The sequence below is a fragment of the Curcuma longa genome, chromosome 1, assembly GCF_044706935.1.
Source record: "Curcuma longa cultivar G26 ecotype Majalengka, Jawa Barat chromosome 1, ITB_CL_G26_1.1, whole genome shotgun sequence".
Classification (NCBI taxonomy): Eukaryota; Viridiplantae; Streptophyta; class Magnoliopsida; order Zingiberales; family Zingiberaceae; genus Curcuma; species Curcuma longa.
In genome coordinates this window covers 1100672-1128531 of record NC_133861.1, presented here as the reverse complement: position 1 = coordinate 1128531, position 27860 = coordinate 1100672, and the positions used below count along the sequence as shown (strand labels likewise).

The 27860-nt window shown below is 37.7% G+C and overlaps 3 protein-coding genes across 4 annotated transcripts; 2 read left to right on the top strand and 1 right to left on the bottom strand.

Moving 5' to 3' along the window:
* The first annotated feature begins 902 nt into the window (after positions 1-902).
* On the top strand, positions 903-1679 carry LOC141841992 (uncharacterized). The gene has a single exon (XM_074730538.1). It carries the CDS (start codon positions 903-905, stop codon positions 1677-1679), a length of 777 nt encoding a protein of 258 aa, XP_074586639.1.
* Positions 1680-4708: 3029 nt separating this feature from the next.
* On the top strand, positions 4709-13237 carry LOC141830560 (triosephosphate isomerase, chloroplastic-like). 2 transcript variants are annotated; one of them, XM_074717968.1, is made up of 7 exons: positions 4709-4953; positions 6322-6348; positions 7407-7476; positions 7638-7761; positions 12623-12707; positions 12795-12927; positions 13036-13236. In XM_074717968.1, the coding sequence occupies exons 1-7, from the start codon at positions 4765-4767 to the stop codon at positions 13218-13220; spliced, it is 813 nt and encodes a 270-aa protein (XP_074574069.1). In that variant the 5' UTR covers positions 4709-4764; the 3' UTR covers positions 13221-13236. The 2 variants fall into 2 exon arrangements, with proteins under 2 accessions (XP_074574069.1, XP_074574072.1); XM_074717971.1 differs by lacking the exon at positions 6322-6348 and having other exon boundaries at positions 13036-13237.
* Positions 13238-23056: 9819 nt separating this feature from the next.
* On the bottom strand, positions 23057-26280 carry LOC141833372 (protein indeterminate-domain 4, chloroplastic-like). The gene is made up of 3 exons (XM_074720798.1): positions 25523-26280; positions 25006-25402; positions 23057-24324 (listed from the first exon to the last, which is right to left on the bottom strand). The coding sequence occupies exons 1-3, from the start codon at positions 25689-25691 to the stop codon at positions 23187-23189; spliced, it is 1704 nt and encodes a 567-aa protein (XP_074576899.1). The 5' UTR covers positions 25692-26280; the 3' UTR covers positions 23057-23186.
* Positions 26281-27860: the final 1580 nt, after the last annotated feature.

Sequence of the window (27860 nt, the reverse complement as noted above, 5' to 3'; positions counted from 1 at the left end):
CCGGCACTTTTTGTTACACTGTGATGTCGTTTGGGTTAAAGAATGCAGGGGCTACCTACCAACGATTAATGGATCGAGTCTTCCGGCATCAACAAGGATGAAATATCGAAGTATATGTCGATGATATACTTATCAAGACAACTCACAGAGGAACTCTTATATCCGACATCGAAGAGACTTGCAGTACTCTGCGACAGTACGGGCTCAAATTGAACCCGGCCAAGTGTCTCTTTGGGGTCCGAGTCGGGCGGTTCCTTGGATACATTGTGATCGAGCGAGGAATAGAGGCTAACCCTGAAAAAATACAAGCACTGGCGAACATGTTGCCCCCTCGAAATCTCAGAGAAGCCCAACGACTAGTCGGGCGTATCATTGTTTTATCCCGGTTTATTTTCAGATCTGCCGAACGTAGTCTTCCTTTCTTCAAAATCTTACGGAAAGCCCACCGGTTCGAGTGGAATGAAGCTTGCAATAAATCCTTCGAAGAGCTCAAGGCTTATTTAGCTCACTTGCCTCGGTTGGCAAAACCCATGCCTGGAGAGCCATTATGGATGTATCTCTCGGCTACCGACGCAGCTGTTATCTCAGTCCTAGTCAAGCAGGAAGGGCAGGCACAGGACCCTATTTATTTTTTTAGCCATTTGTTAAAAGACGTCGAGACTCGATACACCAACTTGGAGAAATTAGCTTGGATTCTTGTTCTGGCTACTCGGCGACTTTGACCCTACTTCCTCTCCCATCCTGTCACAATTTTAACCAATAGCAATTTGGGAAGAGTGCTAACTCATCCAGAAGCTTCGAGGCGACTCATCAAATGGACGGTGGAGCTCGGGGAGTACGACATCCAATATCAACCTCGCACCGCCATCAAAGCCCAGGCCTTAGCTAATTTCCTCACAGAGATGCCCGAAGCCGAACCAGAGGGTATGTGGAAAGTCTTCGTGGACGGATCAGCTGCCAAACAAGGAAGTGGAGTTGGTGTTCTACTAATTTCCCCGCAAGAAGAGATGATTCAACTCTCCATTCGACTAAGCTTCAGAGCCTGTAACAACGAAGCCGAGTACGAAGCTTTACTTGCGGGGTTACAAGCCGCAAAGCGGGTGGGCGCGACCAGAGTTCAAGTCCACTCTGACTTTCAATTGGTGTCCCAGCAAATAGAAGGAAACTTTGAGGTAAAGAATGACCGACTTCGAAGGTATGCAGAGGCTTTCACCAAATTAAAGGAGGAATTCACAAAAGTAAGTCTTCAAAAGATCCCCCGAGCTGACAATTCCAAAGCAGATGAGCTGGCTAAAATGGCTAGCTCCCTTACTGAATGGGGGGGGGGGGCAGACCAACCGATCATGAAAATCGCCTTGATAGCCCAGATTGACGAGCCAACTCACTCGACCGAGCCAATAGATTGGAGGACTCCTTTACACGCCTTCCTGCAAAAAGGAGAGTTTCCTACCGACCCCGACCAGGCTCGCATACTCAGAAGGAGAGCCTCCCGTTTCACCCTCAACGGAGCCCAATTATACCGACGTGCCTTCTCACGACCATTGCTTAAATGCCTCGGACCCGAGGACGTCGACTACGTGATGAAAGAAGTTCACCAGGGTTGCTGCGGAAACCATCTAAGGGCTCAAGACCTGACTCGAAAGATTTTATTGGCTGACTATTTCTGGCCCACTTTGTAGGTAGACTCATCCAAACTTGTGGGTGTTTGTGTTCATTGCCAGAAATACCAATCCTTCACCAAGCACCTGACTGAGTTATTGAAGGCTGCCACCATCTCGTATCCCTTCGATCAATGGGGAATGGACATAGTCGGTCCTTTCCCGATTAGACCTCAGTAAAAAAAAATTCTATTGGTAATAGTGGCTTATTTCTCAAAGTGGGTCAAAGCTAAGGCTTTGGCCCGGATTACTGAAGACGCCATGCTCAAATTCTTATGAAAAAATATCATATGTCAGTACGACATATCTCATCGGCTCGTCTCCGATAACGGTCGACAATTCCAAGGGAAAGACTCCAGGAGTGGTGCCGGGGACTCAGCATTCAACAAGCCTTCACCTCAGTAGCATATCCGCAGAGCAATGGACAAGCAGAGGTCATCAACTAGGAGATCGTTCGAGGACTTAAGACCAAGCTCGATCATGAAGGAGGTAGCTGGATTGAAGAACTGCCTTGCATCTTATGGTCTTATCGCACCACGCCTCGCAAAAGCACAGGTATGACACCTTTTCATCTGGTCTACGGAGGGGAGGCTGTAGCCCCTGAAGAAATTGGAGTAGAATCAGATCGACGGCAATACTACAATGACGATAACACTGGCCGAAGGCTTATGGAGCTCAATCTGATCACCGAAGATCGAGAAAAGGCGGCAGCACGCTTGACAGCATATAGGCAGAGAATGTTTTCTGACGGCCAGAAACACCTCAGCCGGAGTTGCTTTACTGCTGCCGACTCCTTGTTGCATGGCTGCTGATTGAAGATCTTCGTAGGAGAGAACCCTTGTTCGCTTGGTTGCTGCCGGTTTCACCTACTGTTCTGCCGTGAGCTTTTGAACTTCTGCCGTGAGCTTGTGAGTTTGTTGCCACCATCATCTCCGGAAGGATTTCGGAAGCTTGTGCCTTTGAAGATCACCGTAAATTAGTTTACCGGCGATCGTTAGAAAACCCCGGAAACGGAAGCAACGTGTGTTGTTGTGCGTTTCCGATTTTAGGGTATTCTTCTGTATCGACCGTTGCTGATTGACGGCTAGTACCGCGACCAGCAACACGACTCGAGCTTGAGAAGCCGTCCAGATCATACTTGGCGTGGATCACCGATAGAGCATCCTGATCGTTTCATGCCCTTTCCGCTGAAAGTCATAATGGTATACCTCTAAAAGTTATTCTTTAAAATTTATTTTTCTGTGTCATAAAATCCTGTTGTATCTTGCATGCGTGGTTGCGAGTGTTGTAATAACTTAGCTTATTATTTGTTTTCTTCCGCTGTGTATTCGTTTTTGAAACACATAAACATGCGCAACGCACCTAGCCGATCCCAATCGTGTCGATCTTATCACATTTTAGAGGATGAGACTCTTCTGAACAATTTTAATTAGATTTGAAAATTCATTAGTTTGCTTTTAAAAGTTTACAAATTATAAATGAATTAACAAATTAAAATTTCCACTTTTAGTTAAATTCAATATATTTGTTGGCCAACCACCCATCCACGTGGTAGGGTTGACTAACCTATCAAAAATTTATGATATGATGAAATGGAATAAGTCGACCTATCAATTTGATGGATTAAAAAATCTTCAATCCAATTTAATCCAAGACGGATTACGGAGTAGACGATCAACTCACGGATTTATCAAAAAATTAAAAATTTTAAATTTGGATTAAAATTTAAACGAATTAAGTTAAAAATTTTTAGTTTAAAGTGTCATTTAGACAGGTTAAGTCCACTAATACATTGAATTTTTTATTTTAATTTTAAAATTTAAAAATAAAAATAAGTTTTCTCAACTTGCAGTGTCGATCCATGCAGATCACGAGTCTAGATCGGTCAGCTCACTTGAACTCACCTTAAAATAGATTGATAAAATTTTAATTTAATCTATTTAAATTATTTAACGGAACGAACCAACTCCACCAACCTAATTCAATTTAACGGTTATAATCTATCGCTCTAATGTAATACATTAGAAGTTGCTTACGGCGGAACAAATACGTGATCATATTGGAGTGGTTGGCTCATCCAGTTATGATTAATTATAATTTTTTGATTTATTTTTTTTAAGATGAGTATGAGGATGATCATGTGTGAGGCCGATGGATTCTCCTTTTTCTTGAAGAAAAGAAGTGGCCGGCTGTTGAAGTGTCTTATCCCAAGTGGTAAGCATGGGGACACATGTTGCATGAGGTTTCGAGTTCAAATCCTCTTAGCAACATATATTTGTTGACTGAGGTACTGTGCGATTCAAGTCTTAGCTCAGGTGTTGTTGAGGCAGTATGCTCTTATCAACCTAGTGGTACCGTGCCTCCAAAAAATTCCTTAGGGGTTTTTCTGATATGGGGTCATTTCGGCGGTGTGGTCGGTCATTATAAAAAGTTTACCCACTATAGTTTTGTCCCCGGGGCAATGGTACAACGGTAGGACATTCGGGTTGTGACCTAGGGACCCGCGGTTTGATCACCAGCTACGGCGTATTTGCAGGAATTTTTCTTCAAATGGGGAACGCAATCAAAAGATGCTGGACATCTGGTCATTGGATCTTCCGTATGCGCTTCCTGATTTACCCTGGTGGATAAGATTTATCAAAGAAGTGGCCGGGCCGACCAGACTGGGTGGGATTCTTCAAAGAAGTGGCCGGCTGACTACAAAAGTGGGTAAGATTTGGGGTACAAAAGTGGGTAAGATTTGGGGTGGAAGTGCCGGGGACACATAACTCGATTCCTTTCCCCTATCAATTCCTGTCTTGGTCCAACCACTCGATTATACATTGCTGCTTTTGAGAAACAGGGTACAACTTTTTCCACAAACAAAATTCATATTACCTTCCGAAGCCCTAGTTGTATATACACGTGTCATCATATGGATGGATGTTATGTTGGTGTCCGGCCCAGGTTCGAGTGCTGAGCAAGTAGTTGTTCGAAGGCGATAACCGAGAAGGACTGCGGGACGCGGCCGGCGTTATCCTGCTGATCACCTTAAAAAAGGAAAGAGATACTGGTAATCAAAGATTCAACCATACCGAAAGAGAGTGTTCGAAGGTGAGCAGGGCATATGGCATCGGCATCGGCATCGGCATCGGCATCGTCGTCTCTGGCATCGCAGTTCTCGGGGATCCGCCGCGAGGCTGCCCAGCGAACCTTTTCCACCGCCTCTCTCTTCCACGGAGTCCAATCCCAGGTGCGCCTCCCCTCGACCTGCCGCCCTATCAGAGGTGTCGTCGCCATGGCCGGCACTGGAAAGGTGACACCTTTAATATTATCCCCAATCTGTTCTCGACTATAAAATTTTTCACTTTTTCTTACTTGGATTAAAAGTTACAATATTAGAGAAGAATCATTCTGGAGGAGAATAGTTTAGGACAAATTTATCTGGAAATAGAGGTAAAACTAATTTATCTATTTCTCCAATGGTTCAATTTTGCAAATTGCCTCTTCTTCTTCTTCTTCATATTTCTGGAAATGGTCATATAGTAAATATTTTGTAATGGAACAAGAGATTAAAACTGTTGAAGATGAGACTTTAACGACTCCAAAGGCTTGTGTTATTCTGCTAAAATTACCCTTCCAATGGTTTCCCTGAAATCCGCAGACTGTGAATTGAGAACACTAATTCTAGATTGTAACCCCCGTTAGTATTATCCCCTCTGGATGACTCACCAGCTGTATCATTATTTCCCCCTTTTTCTAATGGCACCTCAATGAATAGGAATGTATTTGGGCCTTAAGAAGGTATATATATCTCTATACTCTTGTCAATGTGGAATTGAACTCCCTTGAGTCCTTGTCCAATCCTTTTAAATATTCAGCTGCAGAGGTATCATTCTTTGACTAGAAGAATATTTGATTTATGAAATGATGCTGATTTTGAGCTTGTGAGAATTGATACAATGCTGATTGTTTTCATATGAAATATGGTTATCTAAGTGACATTTATAATTGGAAGATTTAGTTTATTCTTATATGAAAACTCCAAAGTTCATTCGGTAATATTATTTCAATGCAAACTATGGTCTAGGTTATTGCTTACACATATTATGGTCCTGCATATACTTGCAAAGGGGGTTAGTTGTATGAAAGTGCCACTTTAAACTAGAGGTGGCAATACTAGACTTAACCTTATCTTAAACACAATTAACAAAGCCAAAATTTGTATGTGACATGACACGATCTAAATATATAAATGGGTTCACACAAATCGGCTTGTTATTAAGATAATTTATTTTAAAGAATATTAATAACTTTTATGTTATATGATTTAATTCTTTCGAGAGTTTAGTTAATCCTACTCCTTATAAACTATTTTTTGATAAATATATATAATTATTTATATCAGCCATGGCTGTGCACAAGTTGGATAACCTGGATAAAAATGCTTCTAACTTCCCAAAGATTGTGGGTTTAGTTGTAAAATGTTTCTTTTAATATCTATCTGTTTATTTGTTCTCCTAATGAATCTTTATTGGGTTTTCTTTTTCAATGTTGTAATTCATAAATAGAATGCATGATCCTGTATACCCATGCACATATGTAAAATCACCATCATAGAGTTTTTTGATACACTTATCATCTCTGCTGCATCTGATATTTTGCCTTTTTTATGTTACTGCAGTTTTTTGTTGGAGGCAATTGGAAATGTGTAAGTTCAGTTTGTTTTACATTGGATTTCTTTCCATCTTCATTTTATATTCATGATTTTTTCCCAAAACTTACTATGAAATTGCACCATGATCACTTGTGATATGGTCTAATTAACAATTTCAGCATATTCAGTTAAGAGAATACCATTTTACTAAAAACATATTCTGTTCATTTGGTAATGCTTGATTTCTATTGTGTAAAATCTTCTCATTGGTTTAGCAGGCTTGCAATCGTGATGACTATTATTTGGGCATTTACAATGACTTTAGTTTGAAGCCCGTTCAAATTAAATGAGTCACATTCAAATGTCTTTAACCATCTGAACCTTTATGAGGAGGTTGAGTTACACTTTAACCCAAAAAAAAAGGGCAAAACAAAATCATAAGCACCTCTCATTAGTTGGTTCAATAACAATAATTATTGCATAGAAATTTGGATATGAGAATAATGGTTCTTGGAAGATCGAATTATGAGGATGATATCTGGCTACAATGATAACCAGTGTATTATCACACCACAGTAACATCCACATCCTTAGAAATGATTCTCAAGGTATTAAAAATGTTTATGGAAATAGATTTCATTTAATGAACCTCACTCGACTATAATTTTTTGTGCATAATTTCAAATGAATGCAATATTCAGTTGTATTTTCTAACCTGCTAATGTGCACATAGATGAATTACTGATACTTTTTTTTTTTGACAACTTTCTCTCACAAATTGTATAAATTATTTTTCTTTTCTGTCACATTCTATCTTGAAGTTTTTGAATGATAGATATTACTTTGTCTTGTGATTTTTTTCCTTGAATAATAATTGTTTGTTCTGGTCGTGTGTGTTTCTTTCTTGTGTATTTGCATCTGAACTCTGTTCGAAACTTGCATATCTTCAAGTGCATTGTTGCATGAATTTTACTTAACCTTCTCTCATCCAATATGTAAAAGTTAAAGTTATTGGCCAATGGTTACATGTCTTGTTTTTTCTTCATTTACTTTTTAAATTCAGAATATCTCTATTGCTCATTGAATTACTGAGATACTTGGTAGTTCTACAGAACGGGACTAAAGATTCTATCAGGAAACTTGTTGCAGATTTGAATGATTCCAAGTTAGAGAATGACGTAGGTAAAATGAATAATTCATTCCCGTTGCTTCAAATACTATATCCTCATTTAGTATCGTCAATAATACACAATTCAACCTGTTCCATGTTTCCATATAACTAGAAAATAAAAAACTTCAACTGTCTCTGAAATGTCTGATTTGTTTGACATGAAACATTGCAGATGTTGTTGTATCACCACCATACGTTTATATTGATCTGGTCAAGCAATCACTGACTGATCGTATTGAAATATCTGCTCAGAATTCTTGGATTGGTAAAGGTGGAGCTTTTACTGGTGAAATCAGGTTACTGCTGCTAAAAACTTTTTGTCATTGAATTCTGCATCTACTTTTGATCGACATTCTAGCACAGCATAAATAGTAATGTACAGTCAAAGATGTAGGATAGGTTGGATATATTCATCCTTTCTTTTTACATGAGCAGAGTTCATAGCAAGTTTCAACAGTAATATCAGTTGATGCATAATTCATGATCTCTGTTAATTACTTTCATGAAATTTATCATACCAAAGAAAGAAGATTGGACAATTTATAATTAGACGTCTTGGCAATGAAGTATTTATTTGAACACATGAGGGCTTAAATGGTTGTGCTGGTCCAGTAATTATAATGAGGTGTTTATTATTTTGGACATTTAGTTTTAAGTATCTTTCATATCTTTGGGTTATACAATTGAACCTCTATGTCTAAATGAATACTTATCTGTAAACCAATTGTAACACTTCTTTGCCTTGTGTACATGCATGTCACTAATCCTCATGATATATTCGTAAATTTTCAAAGGGTACATTTCAAGTTTGAGAATGACCAAAAGGTACACTGAAGTTTCATTTTTCGTATCTGATACCCATTTTATCCCTTTGATACTTGTTGACTTTTTCATTTCTTCTAATATCTCCCTTTTTTTCTCTTCTTTGCCTGCAACATCATTTTTTTTCCTCTTAAATTAAATTAAATTCTAATTTAAACTTTAATCGACATAAATAATTTTCTAAATTTATTTATTTTTATTTTTAATTTTTAAAACTTTAATAAAAATTTTAAAATATAAAAGAAAATTAATAAAATATTAAAAATATTTTTTTCTTTTTTAATATCTTCTTAATTTTTTAATATCTAATTATAAAAGAATAAAAAAATAAAATTAATAAATCTGATTTTATTAATAAAAATAATGAAAAATAGAATAAAAAATTATTTTGATGTTGTGTTTAAAACTAGCACTATAGTTTAAATACCAACATCATTATTGTGCTAGTTTTCGAAGATCAGCAACCATAGTGTTTTGAAATTTTCAAATCTTTTTGAACACTATTGGGAGAGTTTTAAAATAGTAAACAAAAGTTTATTTGAACTTAGGTTCACCTAATATATTTATAGGAGTTGGAATAAGTTTGATCGGAGCTCTTTAAGTCCATCAATGAATTTAGATTAAAACTCATTGATGGACCTAAGTATAGAAGGGAGATATGGTGAGAAATCTTAGTCCTGATTCTTCTACACGAAGTTATAGAGTTGTGTCAATTGGTAGAAAGTCTAAAATTTTTTAAACTTTTTGAGTAATGTTGGGAATCATTTATAATGATAACGGAAGACATCCTTGCATTCCAGGGCACCATAGAAATCTACAGAAGTTGGAATGAAGCCGATCAAATCTCTCTAGGTTTATCAATGAATTTTGAGACGACTTAGATTTTTGAAATTTTACAATGAGATGAAAGTATGAAGTCTATAAAATATAAATATGCTGAGAAATCTTAGTTCTGAATCTCAGACATGAAGTTATACGCCCTTGCTAATTGGCACAAAGTCAACTTTCTAAATCTTTTAAGCAATGTTAGGAATCATTTACGATGATAATGGAGGGCACCCTTGGACTCCAAGATATTGCAGAAACCTACAAAAGTTAGAATAAGACCGAAAGGGCTCTCTAAGTCCATCAATGGATTTTGATCGAATTCATTGATGAACTTTAAAAATTTGGATTTTTGAAATTTTACAATGAGATAGAAGAGGTGAATGTGTAAAAAGTATATATGGTGTCCAATTCGAGTTCTAATACACGTAGGTAAATTTATGATCGTGTGTCAATCCGATCGGATTGATGAATTTAGACGATTTAAATTTCTGAAAAGTTGATATGTAATTTGAAGAGGGTAGTATAGTGAAATTATGTATAGTGTCGTGATTCTGACATTTCAACAATAAGTTATATCTATGTGTCAATTATCTTAAAGTTTTAGACTTTTTGGTCACTATTGTTAATGACTTCAAATTGATATCTTTGGACACATATAGACTTCGAAAAACTTCAGAAAACTGTAGCACTTGAAATGGATCCGATCAGAGCTCTCTAGGTCAAAATCGATTGATGGACTTAGGGGTTCTAGATTTTTGAAAATTTATCATGAAATGGAAGAGGATAGTACAATGAATGTATTTATAGTGTCCATGACTAGTTCTAACATCCCTAGGATAAGTTATGTGTAAAAATTAATTAAAAATAATAAAATTTCTTTTGAACCTTCGAAATAACCTTAAATAATATTTTTTGGGTCGAAACATGGCCCGTTATGAGGTTCCACCTTAAATAAATATAGATGTCTGAATGAACTTCAATTTAGCATGCAAAACGTCTCATTCTGATATCCGAGTTAAAAGTTAGGATATCCAAAAGTAAGCATTTGACACATACATTTAACTTATCGTAGGAATGTTAGAGCTAGGTATGAACACCATATATACCTCTTATACACTAACCTCTCCCATCTCATTGTAAGTTTTTAGAAATCCAAGTCTCCTAAGTTTATCAATGGATTTTTATAAAATTTTATTGATAGACTTAGAGAGCTTTGACCAAGCTCATTCCAACTCATTTAAATTTCTGCATTGCCCAAGAGTCTAAGGGTGTCATTCATTACCATTGTAAAGGATTCTCAGCATTGCTCAAAAAGTCTAGAAAGTTTCAGACTGTGTCAATTGGCACAGGTCTATAACTTCGTGTAGAAGAATTAGGATCGAGATTTCTCACCGTATCTCTCTTCTACACATTCACCTCTTCCATTTCATTGTAAGTTTTCAGAAATCTGTATCTCCTAAGTCCATAATAGATTTTGATAGACTTAAAGAGCTTCGATCGCACTCATTCCAACTTTTATGGATTTATTAGGTGAATCTGAGTCTAAATAAACCCTCATTTGCTATTTTAAAGCTTTCCCAACAATGCTCAAAATGATTTAAAATTTTCAGAATACTATGATACTGATTTTCGAAGACCAGCACCATTGTGATGCTGGTCTTCAAAAATCAACATCATAATGTGTGATCAAAACCAAAATTTTGATGTTGGTTTCTGAAGACCAACACCATAGTAATCAACATTGTGGTGTTGGTTTCTGAAGACCAACACCACTGTGGTGCTGGTCTTTGAAAAACAACACCAAAGTGGTGTTGACCTTCAGAAATCAGCACCACAGTCTGTGCTAGTTGACACATTATCATAACTTCGTCTACGTGTATTAAGATCAAAATTAGATGCTATATCTATATCCTACACACCTACATTTCCATCTCATTGTAAAATTTTAAAAATCTAAATCGTCTAGCTCTATCAATGAGTTTCGATCAAAATCCATCAATAGACCTAGAGAGATCTGATCGGACTCATTCCAATTCCTGTAGGTTTCTACAGTGCCCTGGAGTCTAAGAGTGCCCTTTGCTATCATTGTAAATAATTCACAGTATTACTTAAAAATTTTAGAAAATTTTAAATTTTGTGTCAATTGACGGGTCTATAACTTCGTGTAGGAGATTCAGGATCATGATTTCTCACAATATCTCCCTTCTACACATTCACATCTTCCATCTCATTGAAAATTTTTAAAAATCCGAATCTCTTAGGTCCATTACTCATTTTAACTCCTATAGATTTATTAAGTGAACCTGAATCTAAATAAACTTTCCTTTACTGTTTTAAAGTCCTATCAACAGTGCTTAAAATGATTTGAAACTTTTAAAATATACCGTGCTGATCTACGAAAATCAACACTACAACAATATTGATATTTAAATTGTAGTGTTATTTTTAAAGACTAGTACCAAAGTAATTTTTTATTCTATTTTTTATATTTTTTTATTAATAAAATTAACTTTATTAAATTTATTATTTTTATTCTTTAATAATTAAATATTAGAAAAGAAGATATTAAAAAAAATATTTTTAATGTTTATTAATTTTATTTTATGTTTTTAAATTTTTTATTAAAATTTTAAAATTAAAATTAAAAATAAATAAATTTAGAAAATTACATATGCCAATTAAAGTTTAATTTAATTTAAGAGGAATGATGGTACATGTAAAAGGAGAGAAAGATAAAAAGATATTAAATGTTATAGAAAGAGAAAAAAAAAGTCAACAAATGTCATTGGGATAAAATAATAATCAATCAAGTGTGTCTTTTGAGCATTCTCAAATTTGAAATGCGCCCTTTGAAAATTTGCCGATATATTTCTTAAGAGGTTCAATGTACATTTATCAACCACTATGTCAATTTCTAATGTTTAAATTCATTTCTAACTAAATCAAAGCAATTTTTTCCAACCTGAACTACTTATTCCATTGTTAGTCCTAGATGATCAACACTTTTAACATTTAGTCTACTATGCCAATGATAATTATAAGATTGTCTTTCCTTATTATTTCAGCAACCTGGAAAGTGGAAATAGTGGATTTATAATGAAAACAATATAAAATATAAGTTATCATTTATTTTTACCTATTTCTCTGTGATGGGAACAATTCAATTTCCTTTTTCTGCCCATCAGTCCTTCTGAGACAGTTATTAGACTTGAAACTGAATTGAATCATGATGGTTGCATTCTGTGCTGTATGATATGAAAGAAAACTTTTACAACAGATAAATATCTATTCCTTCATTGTGCTTGTAGCTTCTGTTCAGGTTTTAGTTTCTAATTGAAGAGCAAAAATCCAATGCAAAATTAGCTGCAAACCTTTAGGCAAATTGCCTGTGCCTTATAAAATCCAAAATGTTGTCATTCAAGATCTCCATGTTCAGACAAATACCACGAAACTCTGTCTACAGAAATGCCATGATGTGATGACTAAACTTTAACTTGTTACATGCAGCGTGGAGCAATTGAAAGATATTGGTTGCGAATGGGTTATTCTTGGCCATTCTGAGCGTAGACACATTATTGGTGAGGATGACCAGGTAAACAACATTTAAGACTCAAGTGTCTGGAGCAGAAAGTATCTACTGCCAATTATTTCCTAGTAATCAAAAACTTTCATTTTCCAGTTTATTGGAAAGAAGGCAGCATATGCCCTGAGCCAGAATCTTAAGGTAATTGCTTGTATAGGCGAGAAGTTGGAAGAGAGGGAAGCAGGAAAAACCTTTGATGTGTGCTTTGAGCAGATGAAAGCTTTTGCAGGTATGCTTTCAGATTTACAGTTAAACTTACAGCAGATCCATTGTGCTCGTGATGAAACAAGTAGGAGCATTCTGCATTTCTTCCACTGTCCATGATCCATTTTCACAGATAGTATTTCAAATTGGAAGGATGTTGTTATCGCATATGAGCCCGTATGGGCTATCGGCACCGGAAAAGTGGCTACTCCTGAGCAAGCTCAGGAAGTGCATGTTGCTGTACGCGATTGGCTTAAGAAAAATGTGTCACCTGAAGTTGCTTCCTCCACCCGTATCATCTATGGAGGTACTTCGTAGCTTTATCTTTGTTCTTTGATATCTTTAAATGTCTATGCTGCTTCTGAAAAGAAGGAAAAAAAATCTGTTATTTGCTTCTTCTTGATGTGATATGCTGAAGAGAATAGAAGTCTGGATCTGGCACACCTTTTCCTGGTTCAGATTTCGTGAGTCATTGATGTTTAACTTTCTCCTTCAACTACTCCATTGAATAGCTAATTTGATTTGGGACATCATCAGCCGCTGTCGCAAAGACTGCCCCCAACACCCGAGCTGCTTCAGATATTCTGTTTGTGTTGGGTAACAAAATTTTCTTTAACTTCTTTGGACTTAATTATTAGGGAGTGGGGGTGTCACACTTCTTACTTTGTATCGGATCACTCAACCGGGGGTTTCACCGGTTGAGGATTTTAGTGGATTGCCCACAGGAGGTCCAAGGGACCTGGGCCTTCAAGTAGGAGTCGTCGACGGCTCCGAACGAAGTAAAAATTACTTGAGTCTTTCGTACGCATTGGTTTTTCACTTCGTATTTCTTATTTTCCGCTGCACGCTTTTTAAAGTTTAAATTGTCTAACTTTGATTTTAAATGAAAAATTTTGAAAAAAGCACGTGATTCACCCCCTCTCACGTGCAATCTATCACTGACTGGTCCAGCAGCGCGTCCGGAAGCCGATCTCAACAGGAACATTATCGAATTGAGTTCGAGCTTAACAATATTTGATTCAAGAGCTCGTGAACATATCCGTTTAAGCACGAACTTATTCATTAAGAAACTCACAAACATGTTCATTAAGAGACTTGTTTATAATATATATATATATATATATATATATATATATATATATATATATATATATATATATATATATATATATATATTATATGAATTATAAATATTATATATTAACGAGTCGAGTTCGAATTAAGTTCGTTTAACGTTTAAATGAGTCATTTTTGAACCGAACTCGAATTGTTCACGAACTATTTGATTTTATTACGAGACGAGCTCAAGCTTAGAGAAAAAATTAAGCTCAAACTTGAGCCTCTTATTATTCTGTTAGACTCGATTCGATTGCACTCCTAGTTCTGTCCAACTTTAAATGCATCAAAAAATTAATTTGAATTTGATCAATATATGAATTCTAAATCCCTCCATTTTCTAATTCGTTTTTTCTTCCACTCATCATCTCATCATCCTCTTTGATATTGCCAAAGCTGGATTGAGTGGTGAATAAATTGTGATTAATTATAGTTTTTCAATCTATCTTTTTATAGATGATCGTGAAACTGATCGTGCAGAGCCGTTGAAGTGATAATCTTTTATAAAAGAGTGATGAATAAATTAAATTCTGATGGTGATGAGAGACAGGGGACCCACCCTCATTCCATTCCATGTGATTATATGCTTGTTCACTTACCTGTGAGACAGAGCACCCTCATTCCATTGCATGTGCGTGATTTGTCGTAGCAGTCGGAAAATGATTAAATTGATTATTACAATATAGATATAAGAATTGAATTGTGATGAAATTAAAATAATACTTTGTAATAATTAATTATAAATTTTTAATTTAAAATTTATTGAAATAATAGATTTTTTTTTATTTTTACTGAAGAGTGACCTGTTATAGACAGGTGCATGCACTTGACCGTACAGCGTTTTAGCTTTTAGCATCTCAAACTTCCATGTTCGCTGAGTGCCACACTTCATGACCTCCCCGTGATACAGGACTGACAGTGATTTTAGTTCCTATTAATTAATTTCATGATTCAAAATAGTAGCGATAATGATTTGATTCAGAATTTATATTTTTCTTTTTTACCTTCATCTTTATTTATTATTTTTATTTTTATTAAATATTTAATTTTTATTCTTATCCCCATATTACAGGATATATTTATTATAATAGATAAGGACCATATTTCAACGAAACTAATATTTTATAATAATCAACTGTAGTTAATAGATGATTATAAAATCAATAGTATGGGATAGTTGAAAATGATGAATTTTTTTTTTATTTACTTGCGTCTCAAACTTTCTTGTTCACTAATATACTTCATAACTTCCACATGATAGAGGACTGACAATGATTTTAATTCCTATTTATTAATTTCATGATTCAAAATAGTAACGATGACACTGATCGAAATCTATATATTTTTTTTCATTTTCATCCTAATTTATTATATTTATTTTTATTAAATATTTAATTTTCATTTTCATCTCCGTATTCATAGAATAAGAGGATTAATTCATCCTTATCCTCTGTGTTCATCCTTATCACATATTATTAACAAGAGGATTGAATATTTTTAATTATATTAATAATTTTTTTATTTCATCATATTATTATCCTGCAACAAAATTATATTAGAATTAAGATCATATTTAAAAAAATATAATTCAATAAAAATAAAATAAAGACTATAAGGAAAGACGTCATTATGCAAGGATAATACATAATGTTGAATTTCAACGGGTCATAATTTTTAACTTAGGACTTAAAACGAGGCACGGTCAGATGCGTTTTGAAACTCTTTCAGAAACCTTTATTCGGTACTAGGTAGAACTTGTACCGGTCCATTTTTGGTCCCATCCGATATCGTTTAGTGTTCCGTCTGCACCTCCAAAGTTATTTATTACTATTTATAGTAATTTTTTATTATTAATTTTTTGGGTATTTTTAACTTTGTCAAGCTAGGGTTTTAGTTTATGACCTATTTATAGGCGTATTTAGCCATTTACGGTCAGTTTGATTGTTTAATAAAAAATTTTCTTTTTTGGTAAAATCTATAAACGACGTCGTCGGTAGCTTTCTACTTCATTTTTTTCAATTTCTCAATCTTGATCCCTTCTCAATCCTCCTTCAATCTTTCGCCTTCGAAATAATCGCTATTTCGTTCGACGTCACGTCAAGGATGAGATTTTTTCCCTTTAATTTTACTAAATCTCAAAAATTCATATACCTATTACTTAATTATTTATTTGAGTTAAAAAATTTCCTTATATCCTTCTCTATTTGGATCGAATCTTCCACCGAGTTTGAAATAAATTGTCATTCCCAATATAATTCAACGTGTGTGTTATTTATTGCAGTGGCTGCTGTGTTGAATTTAGCCTTTGCTTTGTAAGCTACAAGGTGCAATTAATCCTGGTTAATTAATTAATTAGTCTAGCAATATAATTCCACTGGGCCTGGCACTCGAAACCTATTTTGGATTCGAGTAGTCCATCTTTACTTGGGTCTATGAATTTCAAGGCCCAGTAAAATTGATGTTATTTGAGCTGTGTGCATTAATTTGGAGATTAATTGAACAAAGTTCGAGCATCTTTTGAACTAAACTAACTCACCAACGTGAACCATGCACTAAATCACTAAATAATTTATTTCATCTAAGTTAGACCTACCTATCAAGTTAAAAGGATCAAATCTTTGACTCACTCGGACTAGTCCAATTGACTTGTGATTTTATCCCTCTTAAATATTTATCAGCTCGGTCACCTGACTTCTCAACTAGGCTATAAATATTAAAGAGTAGAAAGTACGAGTTTATTGAAGGAATGTATAATTTATAATTACATATTAAATGAAGAAAATAACTCTTTTATTTTTAAAAAAATGATTTTCTATATATTAAACCCAATATTTTATAAAATATATAATTTAGAAATTAAATAAAACCCAAGTCTTAGTTGTTTTTCCAGGACTATTGGTTTTCACTCTTTCTGCCAACTTAAATAATCACAAGTGAATTTGCACGTGATGTCTGTTGCCTTCGTCTCTATTTGCTGATGCAACTATCAGTTGGATAATCCAAGTATCTAGGATTTGATTTGTTTGGTTTATCATCGAAGCTTCATATTGAAAATATACGAAGAATAACAATTGATATTAAATTCATATTGAGAATATATGAAGAATAACAATTGATATTAAAGTCATAATCTATATGGGGTTAGGAAATCTCAAGAAAAAACTATAGAGGTAGAGGAGGTTTAGATCTAAGGATAATGATAAGAGAGCTCCTGGTAAAATCTATGATAAACTCTTGAAGTAAGTCCTAGTAGGTTAGATAATGGTAGGGGGCTCCCAACAAAATCTATGATAAGCTCTCGAGGTATATAAGTTCTAATAAGTCAGTCGGATTGGATACTAGACAGTTTTGATGGATCAAGAGGATCGAATGCTAATGCAAGGAGAGTTTGGTGGGTCAAGAAATTGGACATCAAGTTGATCTCGATTGGAGTATAATGGTCCATTTAAAAGAACGACTATTGGGATTACAATTAAAGTCTCATATTAGAAATACATAGAAAAGATCATGAGTTTGTAAAATGAAAGATATCTTTATTGAAATGAGGCTTTTGGATATAGCTCAAAAATAAAACTATAAGGGTTTAGACCCAAAGTAAATAATATTATACTATTATGAAGATATATTAATTTCATCGATTCTAACATGATTCTGGAAGTCAGATTAAATATAAAATAAGTAGTCTTAACTAGATTATGTATTATTTATTTATCTAACACAACTTTTAAACTTATAAATACATTAAATATATTAAAATTTATTTTCACTTTATTGCTCGATCAATCCCTTACAAGTGAGTTTGTTCATATTATTGGTGCATTTGACCTTTAATCAAGGTTGATCAAATTCGAGTTGAGTTTCGATATTTGATTAATATATTTGAAGTTGTACAATATGTTAAGTAAGTCAGGGTTGCTCAAATATTTGATAGTCGATCAATACACTTGACAATTGAGTGAGTACAATTGATATCGAGTTAAAATTGATTTGGACGTGGATGATTAAGCTAAAAGTTAAGTAAGTTAAGGTTAACCAGATATTTAATAGTAAAAAAGTCCAAGTGAATCATATTTAATAGGACACTTGACAGTTGGAAGTTTAACAAGGCGTTGATAAGGGCGAAGTACAAGTAGGTCATGAATTGAGAGTTGACAAGGATAAAGTATAAGTGAGTCACAGTTAATCAGACACTCTAATAGGGAATTGGAGAAAATTCAAGTGGGTCAAAGTATAGAAAATTTGGTAATGATAAAGTCATGACAAATCAAGATTAACTAGATGTTAGACATGAGACCAACATATTAAGATTAACCAGATGTTAGACAATGATGAAGTATCTGTTGGATCTTTTGAACACGGCTAGAGAGGGGGGGTGTGAATAGCTGTCCACTCGTTTTGCTTTTCTTGCTTAATCTTCGGTTACGCAGCGGAAATAATGACTTGATTACAGGCAAATGAAGATCAGCAAGCTTAAGGATTTACGAGGTTCGGAGATAACTTGCTCCTACTCCTCGGCGTGTCCGTAAGGTAACTCCTTGATCTTTCGACAGATCAAACCTCGGTAATACCGGCTAGAAACTTTCTCCTTCTCGGAGGAACCTCTCCACAATTTGTAACAGATATGAGTGAGTCAAAGACTAAGTTGAACTCAGCCTGTCTCTCCAAGAACCAGGACGTTGCCAGCTTCGACTAGTAGATTGCGCTCAAGATTAAGCACTTCAAAGAATGAACGTTCAATTCCAACATCTTTATAGATACAGTGTCCAACGGACTTCTGCCATGCAGCCACCCTTCCCCGCCAACCGCAGGTACTGCTATAACCTGTAATCCTTTTTGTATTGCCTTGGAACACTGTTCAATATTTCTCCCATACCTGTACCCGCACACTAAAAGTAGCATTAGAACATTCCAATATCAGTTGTAATAGTCACATAACCAAAGCATTCTCGGACTTATCATATTAAGATTAACCAGATACCAAAGTTAGACAATGATGAAGTATCGACTACCATCACGATCCCGAGCCGAGCTTCTCCCAGACTAGATGCTAGGCACCAAGACTGGTGAACCAAGGCTCCCAGCGACAGTCCCGGCTGGAAGCCACCAAGGCTTTAACCACCTCGGAGGCTACAAAAGTTGATAAGGGCGAGTCACCTAGACTCCTCCTGACAACAAGCCTCAAAGGCTCACGAGCACCAAGCTCTACGGTCCTGATCACCCAGACTCTTCCTGGACCATCTCGGAGACAGGCCACAAAGGCTTCCTCATTCGCCCACGAACACCAAGTTCCCGGCTACTTCAGAGCCACAAAGGCTCCTTCTAGACCAATCAGGAGACGAGCTACCAAAGCTCTCTCTATTCGCCTACGAGCACTAAGCTCTCGGCTAACACAGTCCCGAGCCACCAAGGCTAAGGGCAATACCTTCCCTGCTTCACATCTCCCGATCAGATAATCACTTTCCCATTTCCCGAGCAAGATCTCACTTCTCCGGTTAAGGCACTTCTCCGGGCTATCCGGCTGAAGCCACCAAGGCGACCAACTCGGTCGAGAACTACTAAAGCTCTCTCACCAAATTCCCGACCACCGACTCTTCAGACTTCACTTGCTCGAGACAACCAGCTGGTCGATCACTTAAGATCGACCAGCTGGTCGATCAGCCCTCTGATCGACCAGTGGTCGAGGTCACCAGCTGGTCGATCAGCCTCAGTTGGTCGAGCAAGGGCACTCAGGCTTTTTACTCTACCTTTTTCTCGATTACCATCGGCCTCATTGATCCCTTCTCTCGGCCTCATTGATCCCTTCCAGGACAACTTATTTCCCGGGCAAACCCTTGTCCATAGGATCTATTCCCGGGTAACTTCAAGTCAAGTATTCTTTAACTCCCGGGGGACATCCTTAACTCGATGAAAGTCTTCCTTCAAACCACGATACAGGCTCTATGTTTCCTGACCAGGATAACCTTTCCCGGGCAAGTTTTCCTCCTAAACAGAATGAATTAGAGGAAGCTCCCGGGAACCTCTCTTTTTATTTAACTAAACTCCGAAACCTTCTCTCCCAGCTCTCTATACTCAGATCATGGTCAACATCCCGATCAACCTTTTCTAGATATTGGTCAAAACTTCCTTTTAACCAGATATCATGGCCATGGCCAGGTCAATATAAACCTTTCCCGGCCATGTCAGTGTGAACCGTCTCTACTTCTCCCGATCTAGCTCAACATTATATGCCTGGCTAGGCCAAGCCCGAATACGTCTTATATGACCCGGATAACTTCTCCTTGAACTTACCCGGCCCGTGAGACCTTCTCCTGGTTTCACCTTTTCTAGTTGAGTTCATCTTCTTCCTGGGCAAGAGCTTGCCATAACCTATTCCCGGCAAGTTAAACCCTCCGGGATAAGTTTTCTCTCGGTCAAAATGGTGTTCTCCCGGGAACCTCACCAATTAACCCAGGAGCTAAGGAGTCTATTTAGAAACCAGGTATCCCGGGCAAGTTGTTAATTTCCCGAACCTTTAACTTAATTCACCAGGTAAAGCTAAACTTAAATCATGATTAGTTGATCTAATTAATCCTTGTCATCAAAACAGACTCAGGTCTGACTTGAGTCAGACTCGGGTCTGACTAGGGTTAGACTGCATCAACAGTATCGACTATCTAGATTGACAGATGCTAGGCAATAGTGAAATTTTAACAGGTTAAGATTGACGAGATGTTAGACAATGGTGAAGTTCTAGTAAGTAAAAGTTGATCGAATGTTAGACAAAGAAAGTTTCGATAGGTTGAAGTCAACCATGTACTAGGCAAAGTGAAAATTTAATCTTAATAAAACTGAAACAGAAGTATCAATCGACTGTCATAGAATAACAATAGACAAATCATGATTTTTAGCCATAACTTGAACCTATAAAAGAGAGTTTTAAGAAAGATTTCAGATGCTAATTCTTTAAGGATTTTAGAGGAAAGTGTTGTATTTCTAGACCTTCAAGAGATAATTTTAAACAACAAAAAAGCTAACAAAGTGATATTCATTTGTTACCAATTATTTACTTTTATTGTTTTGTATTTATATCTTTGTAAAATTATTTATTTGTGTTCCGGGGATAACCCAAGGGGCTAACCATGATCAGACTTGAGTCTTAAGTTGGTCCCCTCTTAGGAGGCTTCATCTGTTCGCCGGATCCTTCCATCCGGCAGGAGCCTGGCCGGATCCTTCCATCCGACCGACACCTCACCGAAGCATTCCATCCGGCAGGAGCCTGACCAGATCCTTCCCTCCGGCAGGAGCCTGGCCGGATCCTTCCAACCGGCAGGAGTCTGGCCGGATCCTTCCATCCGGCAGGAGCCTGGCCTGATCCTTCCATCCGGCAGGAGCCTCGCCGGATCCTTCCATCCGGTAGGAGCCTCGCCGGATCCTTCCATCCGGCAGGAGCCTGGCCGGATCCTTCCATTCGGCCGACACCTCATGTTGCCCGTATTTACGATTGTCATCAGCCCAGTTTGATTACACTCCCCACAGTGCCCTGGCCCACCTCATCATGATCTCTGACAAACCCACGTCCCTCGCCATTAATGTTATTTCTCTAATTGGCCGCAGGGATATTGACAATATAAGGCTTTACCGGCGATGTGACAATAAACTCGAGTGTTCCTGACACTTTATTAATCATGATGAGACATTTCTTAAATAATGACGTGACAGGTATGCACGCTCATCCCTCTATAAACAGACCACTCCGCTCCGCAGGTACTCTCTCTGGCTCTCTCGCAGTTCTCACATTCTCTACTCCTCTCCATTTTCTACTGTTCATCATTTTCTTCCTCCGTCCCTGACTTGATCGTCGGAGTGGTCGCGCCAGGGCACCCCCTGGCCTTCCTACTGACGATTCTTGTGTTCCCAGGCCATTCTTGAGGTTGTTGCTGCCCACCATCTACTCCGGCGAAGTCCTCGGCTATTGTGAAGCCCTCATCCTCTCCACCACCCGCTACTGTTCAGAGCCATCTACGAGGAGGTCCGGTGACGTGTCCTGGAGCAGTTCTCAACCGGAACAATTTGTATTTATAAAGTCATTTACTTTGATTGTTGGTTTGTAAAACTAAAATTAGATATTAATAGACATAAATCAAAAAGCAAAATAGAACCTCAACACTCCTTTCATACTTTCATACTCTCACAGCTCAATCATCACTCACTCTACTTTAATTTGCTCACTCTATTCAATCAACTAAGTGAAAGAGAATCAAGGAAAGGGTGTTTGTGGAACAACCCTCGTGGAGAGTCTCTTCATTGGATACATGATGAACAACTCGATCGATCGATCGAATTTGCCATCATCAAATAATTGCAGTACTCATCCAAATAAAAACATTCATTTGTCTTCTTCCTCTCCTCTGAATGCATGAACCAAGTGTGCCATAGGAGAGCGTGCATGGACAATGATATATACCATGCATCCAATCAAGCTCACTTTTCCAACAACCACAGGGGAACCTTTTCGTGTATATATATATATATATATATATATATATATACATATAAATTACACATGAATTATATATATATATATATATATATAGACATTGATACAGATATATACGCAAAGAAATGGTTCTCTTATCCATCCACACAGGCACTGATTGTGACTCGAAGGGATCGGGCGAAGGGAATCCAAGAAATCCCAAATGATATATAGATAGCGATATAATTAAGATCAATATACACTTCACTTTCTATATATATCTGTATGCATGCATATTCAACAGGGAAAATAATATAATCATTCTATTATTTAAAATTTAGTTTGAAATGGTCAAAAAGGGAAGAATAATATTTAAGGCGTAGCAAGTAGGAGGAATTAGGTGCAAAGTTTACTTTTAAGTCTCTCTTTTCACCTAAGGTACGTTCTTTATTTATAATAATTGCACTAGATCTCTTTCATTCTCTCTCCCTGACGACGTTACGTTGCATGCGCAGGGAAGAACATTTAATAATTGTAGCAAAATCGATCTTCAAGAAAATTTCAGATACAAATTCCTGGAGGATTGATTAAAAAGACGACAGTTTAAGATAAATTTGCGGTTGTTCAACATTTGCTATAACAGAACTTGTTCTTCGCTTGATTGAAATTAAACAAAAGATGTAGAATTAATTATTATCGTACGTGAAGTTCTACTACTGCATGCGACCGCCGCCGCCGCCGCCGCCGAATGATCGAGTGGACTTGAGTTCGGAATCCAGGGAGCCCATGTCGATGCCCAGATGCAGCTCTCTTGGCGGCACGCCGCCCCCCAGGCTCCTCATCCTACCGCCCACCCCGAGGAAGTCTCTGGTTAACTTGTCGGCGGCTGCGGCGGCGCCGAGGATTGCCAGCTGGTTTCTCTGCAACTTGTTCTCGTTGATGTTTGAGCCGATTCCGGTGCTGAAAACTCCCCCGAATCCGGCTGCAGCTTCTTGATCATTGATCGTTCCATTACCGTTGGCGAGAGAGTTCATGAATAGTTCGTTGAAGTGAGCTTCGTTCTGCGCCTGAGGAGCCCCGCCGGAGTTCTCTCCGACGCCGTCGAAGCCTGCTCCCGGATTATTCTTCGCCAAGTTTCCGAAGCCCCTGAGAATGGAGCTGGCGCCGCCGGAATTGCTGGTGGTTGCGCCCATTTGCGCCGCCTTCTGGAGCAGCGCGGTGGCCGACATGTGAGGATGGAGGGCGGTCTCGTTGCCGTACATGTTCGCATCGAAGTGATGGCTCATGAGGTTTCCGGCGTACGCGGTCTCGTTGCTGCTCCCGCCGGTGGTTGCATTGTTGAATTGGCCGGGGAATTGGTTCATCGCGGCGTTGCTGGTGGCGCCGCTCGCGTTTCCGTTGTTGGAAAAGATGTTGAGATTGAAGAGATCAACCGCAGCGGAAGACGACGACATGCTAGCGTGGTGGTCTTGGAGTTGCATCAAGCCATGAAAGGGTTTGGGTTGGAGCAGATGAGAATTGACTACTTCGTTAACGCTTTGGCTCGAACCGCCGCCGAGGAAGAAGCTGCCGCCGGCAGCAGGCCGGAAAGATGGCAGGTGATCGAACTGCATCGCGTCGTCGGCGCCATTCCCATTAAGCCGAAGAAGATCGTTGGAAGGCGGCGGTGGCGTCGGCGTCTGATGGTCTTGCAAAGAGGAGAACTGATGAGAATTCACCGGAGGAAGCCCCAAATTCATAAGTCCGGCGGCGCTGCGTCCGTAGAATTGGCCACCCATCGTCGCCGGGAGCCTCGCGCTCTCTTGTGCCAAGGCGTCGCAGAATGCTCGGTGGGTGATGAAGCTATCACGCCTGCAACAACACAACCATTAATATTGCAATCGATCGAATTATATTCAGTGTGCATGGCCATGGTATAATATATGTTAATTAAAGCTAGCTTGCAAACTAACTAACTGCAAATATTTGGAATAAGAATAATCTGGTCGAGGACAAAGGACGATCTCGTGAAATGGTGGACCTGCAATCGCCATGGCCATTCCTTGTTCCCTTCTTCCTGCTCGCTTATCTCCAACTCACAAGACAACAAGCATGACCTGAAGCTTTTCCTTCATGCATCCTCCCGTGAATAGGAGAAAGGACGCATCGTTCTAACTGGCGTTGATTTCAAGAACCCAAAGATGGACCGCCTTTTCTTGTTTGTGTTGTTTTGTTTTGATTTGTTTTTTGAAATAATCTGCATGTCATCGACAAGATTCACGTGTGTGAGGTGCATTATTTTCCCCCAATTCTGACCCTTCTCTTGCTTCTGCCACTCCGTCAGGAATGAGTCAGTCACAACCCTAACCCTAACTGTAACTCCAGTCCAGATTTTAGATCTAATCATCACCGAAACCAAGAAGCGTACTTGGAACCAAAAACTCTTCAATTTTCGAAATTGAAACGAGCAGTCGATGATGTTTTGCAGATCACGATCATCGTCGGATCGGAGTTGTTTCGATCGGCAAGTAAGAGATCAGTTAGGGTTTGTACCTGGAGAAGAGGGTGCCGCAGTCGCAGCGGTACTCGCGGGTGCCGCAGGTCTTGGAGTGAGCCTTCCAGTCGGACTGCACGGCGTAGCGCTTGGAGCACTTGTCGCACTTCCACTTCTTCTCCCCGTGCTTCCGGCAGAAGTGCTTCTTGATGCCGGTGAGGTCGCCCAGGGCGCGGGAAGGGTCGTGGTGGACGCACGTCGTCTCCGGGCAGATGTACACCCGGCGGCGCACCTCCTTGGGGTTCTTCTGCTTCAGCTTCCACGGCAGGTTGTGGCCTCGCCGGTGCAACTGCAGGTTCTGCTCCCGCTGGAACCCCTTGTTGCACACCTCGCAGATGAACCGATTCGTCGCCAGAAGCGCCTTGGGCGATAGAGCGATCACCTCGGCGTCAGGATCTGCACATGCCAAAACGGATTAATTAGGAAGACAAAACTCAATCGTAGATCTATGAATATAATTAGGGTTTGCAACTTCTGCGTATACATAGATACATACATACATATCTAGCTACTTACTAGGGTTTCCAGGGAGGTTCCTCTTTTTCTTTGGAGGAGCTGGAGCTGCAGGTGGTCCAGCTGCTGATGAGCTTGGTGTTGCTGATAACTTCTGCTGCTGGATGTTGTTGTACTGTTCTTCTTCTCTCATACCGAAGAAAGGGACCGACGACGATGAAGCTGCCGCCATGGTAAAAGCCTAAAGCTAGCTATGTGATGATCGATTGCTTGTTTCTCAAATTTTCAATCAGTCTATACCCATGAAATTTAACTCACTCTTCTGCTCCAATTTTCCTTATTCCTAGATCTAAAAGACAACAAATTAAAAGGAGGAAGGGAAGAAGACGATGGATCACTCAAATCCTAGTACAAGAGGTATGGATCTATGCTCCAACGTCGATCGACACAATTAACCCTGCCTAGCTAGCTCTCTCGAACTCTTCCTAGCTACTTCAACGTAACTAAAGAACAAGGAAGCTGGGTAGCTATGGAACAAACCGTTGCACTTAAAGCCAAATATATGAAATAGAAAGAGATCATAAAAGATTAAAGAGAACCTCTTTCTCCCTTTCTCTTTCTTCTTCTTCTTCTTCTTCTACAACTCCTTGGCCTTAGCCTCCTTTCCATACTTTTCTTTCTTTCTTTCTTCTTCCTCTACGGTTATATACCTCTATTTTTCATAACCACAAATAAATTAACAATCCTGGAAAAGATCAATTATATATCTGAATAAAGCAGGAGGGTATGCAGTAGGAGGAGAGATCGATCGATCAAGTGTTGTACATGGGTTTGTGTGTCACAAACTGCGTTCCAAAGGGTCCACATGCCTCTTTGTATATGGTGGCTATTATTCCTCTTGACATGAGGACAAAAGCCAGCTTCTAATCCCATTCCTCCAAGCCCTGTTGGTAAAAGTAAGCAAGCCATATATATAAAATTAACACTACCATGTAAATCTTAATTACTACAAGCCAGAATGAGACTTGGATGTGATATTTATATATATAATGGAGTACAATGGAAGAAAGAAAGAAAGAAAGATTTAATTCAGATTCTGATCAAAAGTCTTAAACTTTAAGATATATAATTAGTTACTACTCTACAACCTCAAGTTGAACTCTTCTTGCATAATTATTCGCTACTGTTCCAGTACAAATGTTGCTATACAGTTGAGCTTTTCTGCAAAGTACCCCAGAACTCTGAGCAGCAAGCTGAAGAGGGACACAGACAGTCATAAAATTGTGACCACTGGAAAACTGCTTTAATTAAATTTATGAATTTCTAGTTATGAAATGCGAACATGCTGCTCTGACATTTATATATATATATATAAAATAAGTGATCATAAATATGTATTTGTATTCTGTAGAAAAGGGCTTTATCATTTGGAATTATATGAGGCTCCTCTGTCCTGATATAATATATATGCATTATATCACAAGAGAGGGAAAGTGATATACTCTTGAACTTGCATATATCTTTCTATCTTTTTTTTTTCCTATGAAGGTACTGGATACTAAATACAAAGGCTTTTTTTGTCTAGATATTTTTCATGATATAATTTTGAAACTTACTTAGCTTGCCAACCTAATATTGACTATCTTATTAATTATCTCAAATTCTTGATGATAATGAAAGTTAACATTTTAATGAAATTTTCACATGAACATCAATCATCTTCATGCCCTATAATTTACGTAGGAATCATGATAATCTTGACTACCATGGAGAATTTGGATTTTAAAAGGAAGATGTCTATAACTACTCTATTTATTTGAACAATAACATTCCTCTTTGAATAAGTTGGTCATTCTCTCTCTTTTTTGTCTCTATATATTTCTTGTCCATAGTTTTACTCCTCAAGCTTGGTATTTTTATATAACTTTTTTGTCATTAGTCTTTGTTTATCTGTTATTTATTATTTAGAATCCTTTTGACTAAATTAGTGTCATAGTTCTTCTAACTTACATCATTAACAATGTTTTTTTTATAAAAGAAATTAGAGAATGTTAGGTCAACAAATAATGAATATAATAATCTATTTTTTATAACATGATGTGTGTTTTAGTTTAACTTCTAAACTACTAGTTAAAATTATTATTATTATCTAATTTTAATAATATATTTATTTGATTTTTCTGAATAAATTATAACCTTTTGCAAGTATGTTGTTAGGCACGGTTGATTTAATAAGATATAAGGGTAGATATAAGAGCAGAGTTGCAGAAGAAAAGTGCAAAAGAAGAGGAAAAGGGTAGATAATGGATTGGATTCGAAAAGAATCCTAAAGGATAGAAAGAATTACCTATTTACATGATTAATTCTTAAATAATAAATGCAAATAAAAAAATTAACGGAT

Excerpts from the sequence above, each read along its gene's own strand:
- LOC141841992 (XM_074730538.1), top strand. The coding sequence starts at position 903 with ATGCCCGAAGCCGAACCAGAGGGTATGTGGAAAGTCTTCGTGGACGGA.
- LOC141830560 (XM_074717968.1), top strand. The coding sequence starts at position 4,765 with ATGGCATCGGCATCGGCATCGGCATCGGCATCGTCGTCTCTGGCATCG. Across the intron at positions 7,477-7,637 it reads CAAGTTAGAGAATGACGTAG|ATGTTGTTGTATCACCACCA; the intron begins GTAAAATGAATA and ends GAAACATTGCAG. Across the intron at positions 7,762-12,622 it reads GCTTTTACTGGTGAAATCAG|CGTGGAGCAATTGAAAGATA; the intron begins GTTACTGCTGCT and ends TGTTACATGCAG.
- LOC141833372 (XM_074720798.1), bottom strand. The coding sequence starts at position 25,691 with ATGGCGGCAGCTTCATCGTCGTCGGTCCCTTTCTTCGGTATGAGAGAA. Across the intron at positions 25,403-25,522 it reads GAACCTCCCTGGAAACCCTA|ATCCTGACGCCGAGGTGATC; the intron begins GTAAGTAGCTAG and ends TGGCATGTGCAG. Across the intron at positions 24,325-25,005 it reads TGCGGCACCCTCTTCTCCAG|GCGTGATAGCTTCATCACCC; the intron begins GTACAAACCCTA and ends GTGTTGTTGCAG.